The 17,679-nt window shown below is 47.7% G+C and overlaps 1 protein-coding gene across 1 annotated transcript; it reads left to right on the top strand.

Moving 5' to 3' along the window:
• Nucleotides 1-26: 26 nt before the first annotated feature.
• On the top strand, nucleotides 27-7,842 carry LOC142465857 (regulator of G-protein signaling 12-like). The gene is made up of 2 exons (XM_075570239.1): nucleotides 27-259; nucleotides 5,826-7,842. Exon 2 carries the CDS (start codon nucleotides 5,938-5,940, stop codon nucleotides 7,825-7,827), a length of 1,890 nt encoding a protein of 629 aa, XP_075426354.1. The 5' UTR covers nucleotides 27-259; nucleotides 5,826-5,937; the 3' UTR covers nucleotides 7,828-7,842.
• The last annotated feature ends 9,837 nt before the right edge of the window (nucleotides 7,843-17,679 follow it).

Here is a 17,679-nt window from a genome sequence, read left to right as displayed (position 1 = left end):
TTGAGCAATAAGCTCTGGCCCAATAGGATCCCTCCATTTGTAGCAACACAGCCGTTCCCTTGGAGATCGCTGGGAGAGGAGGGGAAGTGGGGGATAGGCTGCAGCCTGCAGTTCCTGCAGGAGGAGGGACCTGTTGTCAACCGAGAAAGAAAGTTGAGCGGTTGGGAGGGAGAGAGTGAACTTTTCAAATGCGATTTATTAACCACTTTGTGCGTGCGAGGGGCGCCCGGTGCTGGCGGGGAATCTGTGATCTGAGCTGGTGAGTCCCGGTCTTAGCATAACAAGGAAGCCATTCTTATTTAATGATTTGCTGGCTGGGTAATAGGATGCCTGAGACCATCCATTGTGTGCCGGAGACCCCTGGGTTTAAAGCTGTATGTGTGTCACGGGACTAGGCCCCGGTTTCTGCATCTTTATAGGTGGTTTTAATATTCGTTTTATATTTATAAGGGCAGCTGATAACATGCACGGAAAGTTTCCCATCACTGGTACAATGTTTTATTTATTTGATACATCTTCACCCAATCATTGGGTATCTGCCCATACAGCAGCCATTATCCAGGGACCCCTGTCAGTAATGTTGAGGGATTTCTGCACCAACAAGTGACATGTCAACTTTAATATTTCCTAGAGACACTAGAATCTGTGACGCTTTCTTCATTTGCATGAACTGTTATTTTTTTCTTTTGATATACTGTATATAAATGAGAAAAGTTAAATCAAACCTGTACCCTCTGGGGCTTTAATCCTTTTGCAGAGAAATGCATTGCACCCGCTTCTGGTTATCTGTGTCGTGTGGTATATAACTGAATATTATTATTATTATTATTTAGTTTTTTGCTATTGTTAGGATACATCACCCTAAGAAGACCTATGATGCTCAGAGGGTATGTGTTACCATCAAAAAATATTACTCTGATGGGAATGTTACCTGGAAGATAAATGTCCATTAAAGTATTAGACTGTAAGCTCCTCGGAGCAGGGACTCCTTTTCCTTAATGTTACTTTTATGTCTGAAGCACTTATTCCCATGATCTGTTATTTATATTATCTGTTATTTATTTGATTACCACATGTATTACTACTGTGAAGCGCTATGTACATTAATGGCGCTATATAAATAAAGACATACAATACAATACAAGGGTATATAACCACCTCATTATTCAGTAGCGTTACCATCGTAATAAAAAAAATCACCTTGGGTGATCTGAGTTAGGTTACCATTCCGAAGTACCACATGGAGAGGCGCTGTGTTTTTCAAAGAAACATTTGAATCACCTTTTTGTTAAAATCCATCTAATTTCTTAGCCTCACATGTTTATGCACAAGTTATGCTGCTTTTTCCTGCCAAGGCTACACAGTGGGACAAATGTAAACAGATGTCTGATAACAGAGAGGTGTGAAGGTTTCCCAGTTCACTTTGGGATAGTTCCCACAATTTTATGAAGCCTTTTGCCTTTTATACGGATAAGCAGTGGCTGTTTCTTTATTTACTGGATCTAAAAAAAAAAAAAAAAAAAAAAAAAAAGAAAACATACTTCTGGATGTGAGAAACGTGATAATTTCCCAATTTGTTTTCTGACAACATTTGCAAGGAAAGACACCAAAAGATTTGCGAAAGTTGGGATTAAACGCGCCTTTGAAATGAGAAACTTGCATTTGTTTGTTTTTGTAGATTGTTAGCCATGAATTTCACTGACAAAACCAATATAAAGGGGAAAATAATAGGCCTATAGCCCACTTTTTCAAATGTTTGTACTATAGAAAAAAATGGTGGAAAGCTGCTTAGCAGCTCTCTTTCTATATAATTGTAACCTTTACCATGTCAGGGGATGGGCGGCACCCCTGAGTGTCACCAGACCCCCTGCGCTTCTGCGTCACGTGATCACGGTCGGACCCCGACTGCAGGAAACTGAAGTGGAGGGAGCTCCATCAGAATGGTTACCCCCTAGAAAATGAGCCTTGGCCTATGACGTTCCTGGTATATCATAAAGGCCCCTGACCACGTACGTCAATAGGACAAACACAAGGTTAAAGCAATCAAAAGTGGGATTTTCAACCCTCTTCATCACTGAAGAAAATAATGATAGGTCACACTGTGGGACAGTGATAGATCTGTGTGTCTCCTGGTGACTTTATGCAGTGATCCAATGAAACCCTCTAATTGCTCTCCAGTAGTGTAAGGGTTAAAAGCATGTTTGGCTTTGTGGAGAAAACCCTCAGAGTTGTTTTGTGTGTGTTGGTTACCAGGGAGAAAAGGTGAGAAAAGAAAGTGTCTGTCCTCTGTGAAAGACCTCCTATAATTACTGTTTGTGGTTTGCAGCCAAAGAACAAACCAGCATTGCAGGCGTCCCGATTACCATGCAGCACTCTCACTGCTCCTGCTTGTTGATCACGTTTTATTGCAACATTTTTTGTTAATGAATATCTCCCTACTCCTCTTCCACAAAATATGCAGCAGTGTTTGAAGTGATATGCAGCTTATTTTCTGTGGTTGAATTCACATGTACGGTATTTGTCATGTGAGCTTTTAGACAAGGAGTTATACAAACTGATCGTTATCTCCGAGATAAACACCTTCACTTCTGGAGGAGACCTGATGTGTGGCCTAGGAAGTGAGTTAGTTATCCCTGGGAAGCAATGAATGTAACTCCTTGGTCCTGTTACACTGATGCAAGAGGTGTCCCAGAAGTATGCGTATGGATATAATAAATAAGCAATAATTATGTTTATTGGTATTTGCGGTTTCTACTGCCTCTGCCTTGTGCAGTTTAATCTCTAGCCGTATGAACCGAGCACTGACTGTACTTTAGCATTGTTTGTATTTAAATACAGATAATGTTACCGCCTAAATTTGAAAGTAGCTGCTGTTAGTTATATTGCACATTTACCTGTGTAACTCTGCCATGTGACTGCACGTCATCCTGTGTAAGAGAAGCCTGTGCAGCGGAGGTCATTATTAATTCACCTGGTGTCGTATTTCAGTGACTTTTACACCTGAAGCATGAACGCACAAGATATTAATGGATGAAAGAAATAGCAAGACGAGACTTACTATGTTTCGTATTATTGCTAATGCAATGCAGTATGTTTTTTTTATACATGTACTAGAACCCCTTTTGTATATCTTGTTCCCAAATATTGACTTTTTGATCGTGTTAATATTTTTACACATCGATATAGAAGTCAATTTTCTTTCTAACCGTTTCGTTGTATTTGCTGTGTATTTATATGTGTACTTTAGTGTTGGAATTTGCACAAAGGTAACTATTCTCAAAGTCCAAAGATGGCGAGCTTACTCCAACTTCGTTAACATGGTGGCTGTAGTCTGCTCGGGCAGGAGAGTGGGAATCCCAGCAAAACCCGTTCTCTAAACTTCAATAAAGACCAAAATCCTGCGGCACTCAAACAATTATATCAATAGTCAAAAAGACACACCTGATGAAGGGTTCTCCCCGAAACATTGTGCAGTATAACTATACTAATAAAGGGACATTTATATATCAATATATTATTGATATAATTGTTTGAGTACCGCAGGATTTTGGTCGTCACAAATGTAACTGTCGTAAATAAAAACCAGCTAGTAAAATAAGAGTTCATGTATGTGAAATGATTGTTGTTTTTACCCATCAGGCAAATTTAAAAAAAAAAATGATTTGTTTACCTTGTTTGATAAACTTTATTTGTTTTGCATTGATGTCCTGCTTGGACATTCTGCATCGGATAATGCCTACCATTTTATATCCTAATAGGAGGGTGTCTCTTGATTGCCAAGGTACCTGAATAACAAGCTCTTACATTTGAGACTGTTTAATTGCAGGTCACTTGCTTTTTCTAGTTTTAGTGACCCATTTCAGGTCAGATTTTGGCGTGTATCTAAATATGGAGTTTATATCAAACAAGCATGTACAGTATGTATGTAGCAACTATGTATGTGATGTTACCCTCAATCGATATTAGGAATAGTGTCTAACATAAAATGTAATTTACAGGTGTCCACACATAGGCCGAGTCCATAGGACAGGCCGCGCTGAGCCGTGCGGACGCTACGCGCTGAGCCCCTGCATCCTCAATGAGGATGCCTTGAGAGGGGGCTCACGCGAGCGTCTGCAGGCGTGCTGAGGCGCTGGATTTTTCAGCCGACAGCCAAGCTGTTTTTCAGAGCGCTGTCGGCTGAAAACATCCAATCAGCGCGGAGCAGTGTCAACGTCACGGCGCCGTGACATCGGCGCCGTGACGTTGACGTCGGTGCATCGTGGGCGATTGGCCCAGCGACGTCACTGCCCCGCCTCCGATCGCGCCCGCTGGCTCGCCTGCATGGGCATGAAATCGCGCAGATTTCAGCAGGCGAGCCTCAGCGTCAGCGCGGTCCAGCCCTGCTTCCCCTTCTATGGCCCCAGCCTAAGGCTGAGTCCATAGAAGGACAGTCAGCGCTGAGCCGTGCGGACGCTCCGCAAAGAGCCCCGTCATCCTCAATGAGGATGGCTTGAGAGGGGGCTCCCGCGAGCGTCCGCAGGCGTGCTGAGGCGCAGGGATTTTCAGCCGACAGCAGAACCTGTTTCTGAGCGCGCTGTCTGCTGAAAACCTCCAAACAGAGCGAAGCAGCGTCAACGACGCCGTGACGTTGACGGCGCTTCGCGGGCTATTGGCCCAGTGACATCAGTGCCCCGCCTCCCGATCGTGCATGCTGGCTTGTCTGCTAGTTCATGCAATCGCTCCTGATTGCGCAGACGAGCCTCAGCGTCAGCGCGGAGGAGCGCGGCTCCCCCCTCTATGGACGCAGCCTAAAAGTGACATGAACCATCGCAAACATTAAAACAAATCTCTCGTTTTACAGGTTGCTTTGGCATTAAAAGAGGCCCCATTATGAGTTGGTATTTTTTATTTATTTTTTAATAAAATATTTAATTCAATTATTGAATTTGCCTACAAGTAAATACACGTGCCTCTTTTAATGTTTATGATCGGTGCCTCTTTTAGTCTGGACACCCTGTAGTACTTGTACAGTATGTATAAGGTTAAAAGAGCAATTCCAAAATGACACCCTCATATTTTCTGAATAAAGTTATAAATAAAACCCAGAAAACCCACAGGTTGAAAACTATGCAGAAGAGGACTTCAGCTATTACAATAAACATGAAAGTTATGTTCTGTTCTCTTGTGTCTGGTGTCTCATCTTTGTCATCAGATCTAAATCAGTGCATTAGAAATAAGTCAGAGCGTCATATCTTTAGTATATAAAAACCGCTTACAAGTAACATTGGATCACAGAGTGGCTGCCAAAGTTTGACATACATATGTGTCTGCTTAAGACTAATGCTGCTTTTCTACTTTGGCTTGGAATGAGGAATTGGCTAGTTATTGACGCTGCTATTGGTATAATATGTAGATGCTATGATAGAGGTAATATAGTGACCGGAAAAAAACCCATTTGCTGTTGTATTAAATGGGTCACTGAGCAGAAAGCCCTTATGGCTATAGTTGTTCTAGGCTGGCATAATAATGTGCTGCAGAAATGGACACGCTTCCCATCATACCTTAAACCAACCATGCTGACTGGCAATTAATTAGCATGGTGCAAAAAGTACACAATGTAATCAGGGATACCAGAATGTATAAAGAACAGACACATAATGAATGCATTTACATGTATAATGTTTTCAGTGCTTTCTTTTTTTCTTTTCTTCTAAACGAGTTGATCTCACAAGGAACAAGTCTCGGTTAATCTCTTTTGTCAACTAGAGCTAGATAATTATTGGCCTGAAAACGAGTTCAATACAAGACAGATGTTTAATGTGTTATTTATTTGTATTTTGTAGGAGTCTACAGCATACCCACTGAAGAAAATCTGCCTGCATTCGAGATTTTTGTTTGCAATGAAAATCCATTAATTCATTTGAAAGATTCCTCAATTTGGTACAAAACACCCAAATGTATAGACCGGTTGACCCAACGAAAAGTCGAATGAAAATGCATACGTCCCCTCGATTAAGAAGTGTGGAGGTCGCAAGAGGAAGAGCGGGGTATGGTTTTACTCTTTCCGGGCAAGCACCATGTGTCATAAGCAGTGTCATTAAGGGAAGCCCGGCAGAATTTGTTGGACTTAAATCTGGAGATCAGATATGTGCTGTGAATGAGATTAGTATCAAAAAAGCATCTCATGAAGATGTAGTCAAATTGATTGGAAAATGTTCTGGTGTTCTTCATATGGTCATTGCTGAAGGCGTTCATCGCATAGACTCGTGTTCTAGTGATGAAGAACTTGCTTTTTATGAAGGGAAAACTTGCTTGAAGCCCAAACCTGATTCAAAAGCATTGGGCATACACCGAGCCGTGAGGGTTGTTGAGGAAATGAAGTCTGGTGGCATATTCAACATGATCTTTGAAAACCCCGGTGTTTGTGCTGGTAAAGCTGACAATCCTGTACCCAAGCAGAGATCCAGATCTATGTCGGCTTCCCATTATGAAATGAGGCAGGAGATTGCAAATAACAACACAGACTTGCTTTCGACAGAAGAATTATCGAAGGTGTTGGATAATGACTGTGTCTTTACTAATGGACTGGAGAACTTAGAGGATTTTGAGCTGGATGCAAGTATACTAAACGTCGGTATGATAGTAGGGTACCTTGGCTCAATTGAACTCCCCTCTACCAGTTCAAATCTAGAGTACGATAGTTTGCAAGCCATCCGTGGATGCATGAGGCGGTTGAGGGCAGAACAAAAAATACATTCACTGGTAATGATGAAGATAATGCATGACAGTATTCAGCTTTGTACTGATAAAGCTGGTGTTGTAGCAGTGTATCCCGCTGAAAAACTGGCATTTAGTGCAGTGTGTCCTGACGATAGAAGGTTTTTTGGACTTGTAACCATGCAAACCAGTGATGATCAAAGCTTGGCACAAGAGGAAGAAGGGATTTTAAGGACATCCTGTCATGTTTTTATGGTAGATCCAGAACTGTTCCATCATAAAATACATCAAGGCATTGCCAGGAGATTTGGATTTGAATGTACAGCCGATCCAGACACCAATGGTTGTTTGGAGTTTCCAACATCGTCCTTGCCTGTCCTTCAATTTATCTCTGTTCTTTATAGGGATATGGGGGAGTTGATTGAAGGAATGAGAGCAAGAGCATTTCTTGATAATGATGCAGATGCCCATCAGAACAACAGCACAAGCAGTAACAGTGATAGTGGTATTGGGAATTTTAACCAGGAAGAAAAAAGTAATAGAGTGTTGGTGGTTGATTTAGGAACGACTCCAAGCAAACACATTCCTCATGGGATATGGGAGAATCCGATAGGAAGAGGGCAGAACCAGCCGGGGCTACATTGGAATGGTTATTGTAACGAAGAAGGGAATTTCTTACTACAAGATGCTCAGGCTGACAAATTGCAACATTTTAAGAAGCATTTAGGTTCATCTACACGTATTGAAGTTCCAATGATTTCAACAAGGGGTCCGGCGCCCCCATCAAAAAAAGCAAATACTCTGGATGTAGGCGGTCAAAGATGGCTGCCTGTTCATGTAATACGGGACTGGCAACATGGGAATGTCAGCGATCAGGAGTCCTATGCTGATTCCACAGATGGGTGGTCAAGTGTTAACTGTGGCACACTTCCTCCACCAATGAGCAAAATTCCAGCTGACAGATACAGAGTTGAAGGTAGCTTTGTACAGCCACAACTTGCTGCTCACAAAGATGACTGGTCTAAAAAAGTATTTGACGTACATAAAATATTTGAAGCTTCGCGCCACAAGAAGGCAAGGGAGGATAGACAGGTAAGATTATTTTATGTGCTTTCAACCTATTATTAAAAATAAGAGCAATAAGTATTGTATTTGTAGTACAATTTGTGTCTCCGTGCAATTAATTAAGAAAAGTTTTAAAAAAAGTCCCTCACCCACCACATGTGGGCCCCAGCTTAGGGATGACTATACATGCAGAAGAAGAGCATTGGTCAACCACAGCTCTGCATCCCAAAGTTGCTCCTAACAATGACTTGTGTAGCATTTATGCAAGGTCTTGTGGCGAGCAACCAACGGAAGCAGAGCTGTGGTTGACTGAAGTGCCACAGTGGTTACCTAGTCTCGTCAGCCAGAATATTTCTGGCTTTTGGCAGGTGCTATCGGTGCCTTTGCACAGGGGCTCGTGCTTTCAGGCGCACCATTCTCAAGTACCCAGTAGTACAGAGAGAGACGGGGGGGGAGGGGGGAAGAGAGACATGGGGTGGGGATGACGACAAGAGAGAGAGATGGGCGGGGGGAGAGGGTTGGGGTTCCCCAGAATTTCACAATCTAATTCCAGGGTTCCTTAATGTAATAAAGGTTGAAACCACTGTACTAGAGTCTCAAGATAGAGAATATATAGCCCCTCACCTTCTTCCAAATTAAAATATAGAGCGACACCTGTGCTCAAAAAGAAGTGCGCTTGAGGTACCTGGGAGATATGCTAATAGAATATGCAAATTATATTTAAATGACTCACATGCCACACTTCCTAAAAGGATTCCTATAACACTATATTCCTATAACACCATATTCCTATAACACTATATTCCTATAACACTATATTCCTATAACACTATACTCCTATAACACTATATTCCTATAACACTATATTCCTATAACACTATATTCCTATAACACTATATTCCTATAACACTATACTCCTATAACACTATATTCCTATAACACTATATTCCTATAACACTATATTCCTATAACACTATATTCCTATAACACTATATTCCTATAACACTATATTCCTATAACACTATATTCCTATAACACTATATTCCTATAACACTATATTCCTATAACACTATATTCCTATAACACTATACTAAGGCACCTGCTGATGTCCGGCTCACGCCTGTGTGACCAGTTTGCAGACCTGTCTGGGACATGTGAATGTGCTCACAAGTGATATTTTTATTTGCTGCACAGTGGAGGGTTTCTCTCACTGCTTTACCCACCATAACTTATTTCATGTGTACTTATAAATCAGTGTATTCATTATAAATGTATATGATAACTTTACTAAAACTTGTTTGTAGTAGTAAATACTGTTTTTTAGCCTGTTGGAATTTGCCAATACAGTGAATAAGAATGCAGAAATTGTGTATGATAGCAGTATATTGTCATGTGCAGGTACCATAGATCAATAATTGAGGTGACTAGATCTTCAAAATGAAAAACTGGGACACAATCAATTGACATCAATAAAAAATAAATATTATAATGTTATTTGTCTAATAGCGTCCCCATGTATGGTGAACTATTCATTCTCTTTCCCCCGCCATTTTCTTTACCCCGCCATTTTCTTTCCCCCGCCATTTTCTTTTCCCCGCCATTCTCTTTCCCCGCCATTCTCTTTCCCCCGCCATTTTCTCTCTCTCTCTCTTCCCCCACCATATTCTCTCTCTCTGTCTCTCTTCCCCCTGCCATTTATTTATTTATTTATAAAATATTTTACCAGGAAGTAATACATTGAGAGTTACCTCTCGTTTTCAAGTATGTCCTGGGCACAGAGTAAAACAAATAATACATGGTTACAAGTACAGTTACATAAATGAGCAGGGTATACATTATATACAAGACATTGCATGCACAGTTAGAGATAATTTATATTATGGGCGTATGAAACAGTTACAGACCAGATTAAAGTGTGGGACAGCCTTAGATTTGGAAGAACTTAAGCTGGTGGTGGATATGAGAGTCTCTGGTAGGTTGTTCCAGTTTTGGGGTGCACGGAAGGAGAAGGAGGAACGTCCGGATACTTTGTTGAGCCCTGGGACCATGAATAGTCTTTTGGAGTCTGATCTCAGGTGATAGGTGCTGTATGTGGTAGGGGTGAGGAGCTTGTTCAGGTAGCTGGGTAGCTTGCCCAGAAAGTATTTGAGGGTGAGACAGGAGAGGTGAACTTTGCGCCTAGACTCTAGTGATGACCAATCTAGTTCTTTGAGCATTTCGCAGTGATGTGTGTTATAGTTGCATTGGAGAACAAAACGACAAATTGAATTGTAGAGGGTGTCAAGTTTGCTAAGGTGGGTTTGAGGAGCCGAGCCATATACTATGTCTCGATAGTCAATAATTGGCATTAGCATCTGCTGTGCAATACGCTTTCTGACCAGGAGACTTAGGGAGGATTTGTTCCTGTAAAGTACCCCTAGTTTGGCATAGGTCTTGGTTGTCAGGGTATCAATGTGCATCCCGAATGTTAAGTGGGAGTCAAACCATATGCCCAGGTATTTAAAACTAGTGACAGGTGTTAGGGTGGTGTTAGCGTTGGTTCTAATCAGGAGCTCAGTCACTGGAAGCTTTAAAAATTTAGTCTTGGTCCCAAATACCATTGTTACAGTCTTGTCAGTGTTTAAAAACAGTTTGTTTTGGGAAATCCAGTTTCGAGTCTCAAAAAGTCAGACTGAAGTATGTGTTGAAGGTCAGAGAGGCTATGGCTGTGTGCATATAGGATTGTTTCATCTGCATACATGTGTATTGAGGCTTCCTTACAAGCTGTGGGAAGATCATTAATGAACACTGAGAAGAGTAGGGGCCCCAGAACAGAGCCTTGCGGGACACCACAGGTGATATCCAGGGGGTTGGAGTTAGAGCCTGAGATGGACACATGTTGGGATCTTCCTGATAGGTAGGACTGAAACCAGTTTAAAGCATGCTTCCCTATTCCAGAGCTCTGGAGTTTGTTAAGCAGGCTAACATGATCAACTGTGTCAAAAGCCTTTGCAAAATCTAGGAATACTGCACCAGTGAGTTGTCCCCGTTCCATTCCACACTGGATTTCATTGCAAACTTTTAGCAGGGTAGTTACGGTGGAGTGTTTGGGACGAAACCCAGACTGGAATTGGCTAGGGAAATTTGTCTTGGTGTAGAAATCGCTTAATTGGGAGTGGACACATTTTTCCATTATTTTGGATAGAATTTGGAGAAGTAAGATTGGCCTGTAGTTTGAGACAGTGTTTTTGTCCCCACTTTTGAAGATTGGGACAACTCTTGCAGTTTTCCAGGTCTTAGGGATATGGCCTGCAGACAGGATAGAGTTGACTATGGACGCAATTGGTTTGGCAATGGCCGGGGCACCAAGTCGTAGGAACCTAGTAAGTCGGGTCCACATTGGCTGCTTAGTTTTAGTTTGAAGAGCGCTTGTGTAATCTCCTCTTCAGATACTGGGCTAAATTGAAAGTTGTGGGCAGTGTTGGGAGGGGGTGGGACTGTAGGGATACTCCCAGGATGTGATTCATGTTTGGGGTTTGTGCTGCGTTTCGCTAATAAGTAGGGGCACACCCCACAAAGTAATCATTGAATGCATTTGCAATGTCAGTGGGGTTTGTCAGAGTAATATCCCCCTTAGTGATATTACTTGGTTGTTGATGGTTAGGAGGCTGGAATATATTGTTGATAACCTTCCAGAAGTTAGCTGGGTTTGATGTATTTTGGTGGAGATTGTCAGCGTAATATTGTGCTTTTGCATGCCTTGTTTGCCTTGTGCACATGTTCCGCATGCATCTGTAGTGATTGAGATCCTTGGTAGTGCCAGTTACTTTGTAGCTTTTCCACAAGGCATCCCTGAACTGGTAGAGTGCTATAAGGTCAGGTGTAACCCATGGAAGGTGGGCCCCCCGTACCCTTATTTTGCGTAGTGGAGCATGGGTATCGCAGAGTTTTAAGAACTCGGATTGGAAATAGTTGAGCGCAGAATCGGGGTCGGGAATTAAATCGATTCTGTGCCATGGGCAGTTGGTAAGGTCATCCAGAAACTGTTGTGGGTTAAAGTTTTTAAATGTTCTAGTGAGGAGAACTTTAGGGCTTGAATGGGGCGGTTTAATTTTCCTTACACAGTACACTATTGCATGGTCACTGAAAATATCAGGAAGGATACCAGAGGATTGGATTCTGCTGGGGTTTGAGGAGAGAATCCAGTCTAGCAAGGAATGGTTATGCGATTTCAGGTTTATCCGTGTGGGTTGGGAAATGAGTTGCGATAGGTTAAGTGACTTCAGTTGTATCTGGATTTTGTGGTTTTTAGGGTCAAGCCAATTGAAGTTGAAATCCCCTAGAACTAGCAGCTCACTCTTCTCATTCAGAGAGGAAATGGAGCCAAGAAATTGGGTGATATCAGTCAGGGATTGTAGAGGGGCTTTAGGGGGGCGGTAGATGCCAGCAAGCAAGATGGGCTTAGAAAAGGGGAGGCAGATTTTGCCAACTAGAGTTTCAAAAGAGGGTGGACTTGGTGGGCAATTTAACAGTGTAAATTGTAAGGTGTCTGCAATATAAAATAACACCCCTCCTCCTCTCTTTCCTCCTCCTCATTCTCTCTCTTCCCCCCGCCATTCTCTCTCTTCCATCCCGCCATTCCCTCCCTTCCCGCCATTCTCTCTCCTCTCTCTCCCCCCCACCATTCTCTCTCCTCTCCCCCCCCCCATTCTCTCTCCTCTCTCTCCTGCCCACCATTCTCTCTCCTCTCTCTCCCCCCACCATTCTCTCTCCTTTCTCTCCCCCCACCATTCTCTCTCCTCTCTCTCCCCCCACCATTCTCTCTCCTCTCTCTCCCCCCACCATTCTCTCTCCTCTATCTCCCCCCACCATTCTCTCTCTTCCTCTCCCCCCACCATTCTCTCTTCCCCCCCCCCACCATTCTCTCTCTTCCCCCCCGTCACCATTCTCTCTCTTCCCCTCCCCCCAACCATACACTCTCTTCCCCCCCACCATTCTCTCTTCCCCTCCCCCACCATTCTCTCTCTCCCCCCCCCCACCATTCTCTCTCTTCCCCCCCCACCATTCTCCTCTTCTCCCCCCCACCATTCTCTCTCTCCCCCCCCCACCATTCACTCTCTCCCCCCCCCCACCAATCGCTATCTTCCCCACCACCATTCGCTATCTTCCCCACCACCATTCCTACTTCCCACAACCATCTCTCTTCCCCCCACCATTCTCTCTCTTTCCCCCCCACACCATTCTCTCTCTCTCCCCCCACACCATTCTCTCTCTCTCTCCCCCCCCACCATCTCTCTCCCCCCACCATTCCTCTCCCCCCACCATTCTCTCTCCCCCCACCATTCTCTCTCCCCCCACCATCTCTCTCCCCCCACCATTCTCTCTCCCCCCACCATTCTCACTCCCCCCCACCATTCCTCTCTCCCCCCCCACCATACTCTCTCCCCCCCACCATTCTCCTCCCCCCCACCATTCTCTTCCCACCCCACCATTCTTCCCCCCCCACCATCTACCATTCCCTTCCCCCCCCTATTCTCTTCCCCCCACCATTCTCTCTCTTTCCCCCCTTCTCTCTCTCCCCCCCAAAAAAAAATCTCTCTTCCCCCCCAACCCTCCATTCTCTCTCCCCCCACCATCTCCCTCTCCCCCCCACCATTCACTCTCCCCCCACCATTCTCTCTCCCCCCACCACCATTCTCTCTCCCCCCCACCACCATTCTCTCCCCCCCCCACCATTCTCTCTCCCCCCCCACCATTCTCTCTCCCCCCCCACCATTCTCTCTCCCCCCCCCACCATTCTCTTCCCCCCCCACCATTCTCTTCCCCCCCCACCATTCTCTTCCCCCCCCCACCATTCTCTTCCCCCCCACCCATTCCTTCCCCCCCCCACCATCCACCATTCCCTCCCCCCCCCACCATTCTCTTCCCCCCCCACCATTCTCTTCCCCCCCCCCACCATTCTCTTTCCCCCCGCCATTCTCTCTCTTTCCCCCCCACCATTCTCTCTCTTTCCCCCCCACCATTCTCTCTCTTTCCCCCCCACCATTCTCTCTCTTCCCCCCCCCACCATGCTCTCTCTTTCCCCCCCACCATTCTCTCTCTTCCCCCTCCCACCATTCTCCCTCTTTCCCCCCCACCATTCTCTCTCTTCCCCCCCCACCATTCTCTCTCTTCCCCCCCCACCATTCTCTCTCTTTCCCCCCACCATTCTCTCTCTTTCCCCCCCCCACCATTCTCTCTCTTTCCCCCCCACCATTCTCTCTCTTCCCCCCCCCCCCACCATTCTCTCTTCCCCCCCCACCATGTTCTCTCTCCCCCCCCCACCATGTTCTCTCTCCCCCCCCCCCACCATGTTCTCTCTTCCCCCCCCCCCCCACCATTCTCTCTCTTTCCCCCCCCAACCATTCTCTCTCTCCCCCCCCACCATTCTCTCTCTCCCCCCCCACCATTCTCTCTCTCCCCCCACCATTCTCTCTCTCCCCCCACCATTCTCTCTCTTTCCCCCCACCACTCTCTCTCTTCCCCCCCTCTCTCTTCCCCCCACCATTCTCTCTCTTTCCCCCACCATTCTCTCTCTTATCCCCCCACCATTCTCTCTCTTTCCCCCCCACCATTCTCTCTCTTCCCCCCCCCACCATTCTCTCTCTTCCCCCCCCCCCACCATTCTCTCTCTTCCCCCCCCCCACCATTCTCTCTCTTTCCCCTCCCCCACCATTCTCTCTCTTTCCCCTCCCCCACCATTCTCTCTCTTTCCCCTCCCCCACCATTCTCTCTCTTTCCCCTCCCCCCACCATTCTCTCTCTTTCCCCTCCCCCAACCATTCTCTCTCTTTCCCCTCCCCCACCATTCTCTCTCTTTCCCCTCCCCCACCATTCTCTCTCTTTCCCCCTCCCCCCACCATTCTCTCTCTTTCCCCCCCACCATTCACTCTGTTTCCCCCACCATTCTCTCTTTCCCCCCACCTCTCTCCCCCCCCCCCCCACCATTCTCTCTCTTCCCCCCCCCCACAACCCATTCTCTCTCTTCTCCCCCCCACCATTCTCTCTCTGTTCCCCTCCACCACTCTCTCTCTTCCCCCCCACCACTCTCTCTCTTGCCCGTCCACCATTCTCTCTCTTGCCCGTCCACCATTCTCTCTCTTGCCCCCCCCCCCACCATTCTCTCTTCCCCCCTCACCATTCTCTCTTCCCCCCCACCATTCTCTCTCTTTCGACCCCATCATTCTCTCTTCCCCCCCCACCATTCTCTATCGTCCCCCACCCCCACCATTCTCTCTCGTCCCCCACCCCCACCATTCTCACTCTTTCCCCCCCACCATTCTCCTCTTCTCCCCACCAATCTCTCTCTTTCCCCCCCACCATTCTCTTCTTCCCCCCCCACCATTCTCTCTCTTCCCCCCCCACCATCCTCTCTCTTCTCCCCCCACCATTCTCTCTCTTTCCCCCCACCACTCTCTCTCTTTCCCCCCCCCACCACTCACTCTCCCCCCCACCCACTCCATCACTCTTCCCCCCCCCCCACCACTCTCATCTCTTGCCCCCCCCCCACCATCTCTCTCTTTCCCCCCACCATTCTCTCTCTTCCCCCCACCACTCTCTCTCTTTCCCCCCCACCATTCTCTCTCTTTCCCCCCACCATTCTCTCTCTTTCCCCCCCACCATTCTCTCTCTTCCCCCCCCCCCCCACCATTCTCTCTCTTCCCCCCCCCCCCCACCATTCTCTCTCTCCCCCCCCCCACCATTCTCTCTCTTCCCCCCCCCCACCATCTCTCTCTTCCCCCCACCATCTCTCTCTTTCCCCCCCCACCATTCTCTCTCTTTCCCCCCCCACCATCTCTCTCTTCCCCCCCCCCACCATCTCTCACTTCCCCCCCCCCACCATCTCTCTCTTCCCCCCCCCACCATTCTCTCTCATTCCCCCCCCCACCATTCTCTCTCTTCCCCCCCCCCCACCATCTCATCTCTCCCCTCCCCCCACCCATTCTCTCTCTTCCCTCCCCCACCATTCTCTCTCTTCCCCCCCACCATTCTCTCTCTTCCCCCCCACCATTCTCTCTCTTCCCCCCCACCATTCTCTCTCTTCCCCCCACCATTCTCTCTTTCCCCCCCCCACATCTCTCTCCCCCCCCACCATTCTCTCTCTTTCCCCCCCACCATTCTCTCTCTTTCCCCCCCACCATTCTCTCTTTCCCCCCACCACTCACTCTCTCCCCCCCCACCACCCTCTCTCTCCCCCCCCACCATTCTCTCTCTTTCCCCCCCCACCATTCTCTCATACCCCCCCCCACCATTCTCTCTCTTTCCCCCCTCACCATTCTCTCTCTTCTCCCCCCCCACCATTCTCACTCTTTCCCCCCCCCACCATTCTCTCCTTCCCCCCCCACCATTCCTCTCTTTCCCCCCCCCCACCATTCTCTCTCTTTCCCCCCCACCATTCTCTCTCTTCCCCCCCCACCATTCTCTCATCTCCCCCCCCACCATTCTCTCTCTTCCCCCCCCACCATTCTCTCTCTTTCCCCCCCACCATTCTCTCTCTTCCCCCCCCCACCATTCCTCTCTCTTCCCCCCCCACCATTCTCTCTCTTCCCCCCCCACCATTCCTCTCTCTTCCCCCCCCACCATTCTCTCTCTTTCCCCCCCCACCATTCTCTCTCTTTCCCCCCCCACCATCTCTCTCTTTCCCCCCCACCATTCTCTCTCTTTCCCCCCCACCATTCTCTCTCTTTCCCCCCCCCACATTCTCTATCTTCCCCCCCTCCCCCCACCATTCTCTCTCTTTCCCCCCCCCCACCATTCTCTCTCTTTCCCCCCCCCCCCACCATTCTCTCTCTTTCCCCCCCCCACCATTCTCTCTCTTTCCCCCCCCCCATTCTCTCTTCCCCCACCTCTCTCCTCCCCCCCCCCACACTTCTCCTCTCCTTCCCCCCCCCACCTTCTCTCTTCCCCCCCCACATTCTCTCTCTTCCCCCCCCACCATTCTCTCTCTTTCCCCCCTCCCACCATTCTCTCTCTTTCCCCCCCACCATTCTCTCTCTTCCCCCCCCCCCACCATTCTCTCTCTTCCCCCCCCACCATTCTCTCTCTTTCCCCCCCCACCATTCTCTCTCTTTCCCCCCCCCCACCATTCTCTCTCTTTCCCCCCCCACCATTCTCTCTCTTTCCCCCCCACCATTCTCTCTCTTCCCCCCCCACCATTCTCTCTCTTCCCCCCCCACCATTCTCTCCTCTTTCCCCCCCCACCCATTCTCTCTCTTTCCCCCCCCCCACCATTCTCTCTCTTCCCCCCCCACCATTCTTCTCTTCCCCCCCCCACCATTCTCTCTCTCCCCCCCACATTCTCTCTCTTCCCCCCCCCACCATTCTCTCTCTCTTCCCCCCCCACCATTCTCTCTCTTCCCCCCCCCACCTTTCTCTCTTCCTCCCCCCCCCCACCATTCTCTCTCTTTCCCCCCCCCACCATTCTCTCTCTTTCCCCCCCCCCACCATTCTCTCGTCTTTCCCCCCCCACCATTCTCTCTCTTTCCCCCCCCCCCACCATTCTCTCTCTTTCCCCCCCACCATTCTCCTCTCTTTCCCCCCCACCATTCTCTCTCTTCCCCCCCCCCACCATTCTCTCTCTTTCCCCCCCCACCATTCCTCTCTCTTTCCCCCCCCCCACCATTCTCTCTCTTTCCCCCCCCCACCATTCTCTCTCTTCCCCCCCCCACCATTCTCTCTCTTTCCCCCCACCTACCATGCTCTCTCTTTCCCCCCCCACCATTCTCTCTCTTTCCCCCCCCCACCATTCTCTCTCTTCCCCCCCCCACCATTCTCTCTCTTCCCACCATTCTCTCTCTTTCCCCCCCCCACCATTCTCTCTCTTCCCCTCCCCCACCATTCTCTCTCTTTCCCCCCCCCCACCATTCTCTCTCTTTCCCCCCCCCACCATTCTCTCTCT

The sequence above is a fragment of the Ascaphus truei genome, chromosome 1 (genome assembly GCF_040206685.1).
Source record: "Ascaphus truei isolate aAscTru1 chromosome 1, aAscTru1.hap1, whole genome shotgun sequence".
Classification (NCBI taxonomy): domain Eukaryota; kingdom Metazoa; phylum Chordata; class Amphibia; order Anura; family Ascaphidae; genus Ascaphus; species Ascaphus truei.
The sequence above is the reverse complement of the archived record's forward strand: the minus strand, read 5'-3'. Positions and strand labels throughout refer to the sequence as shown.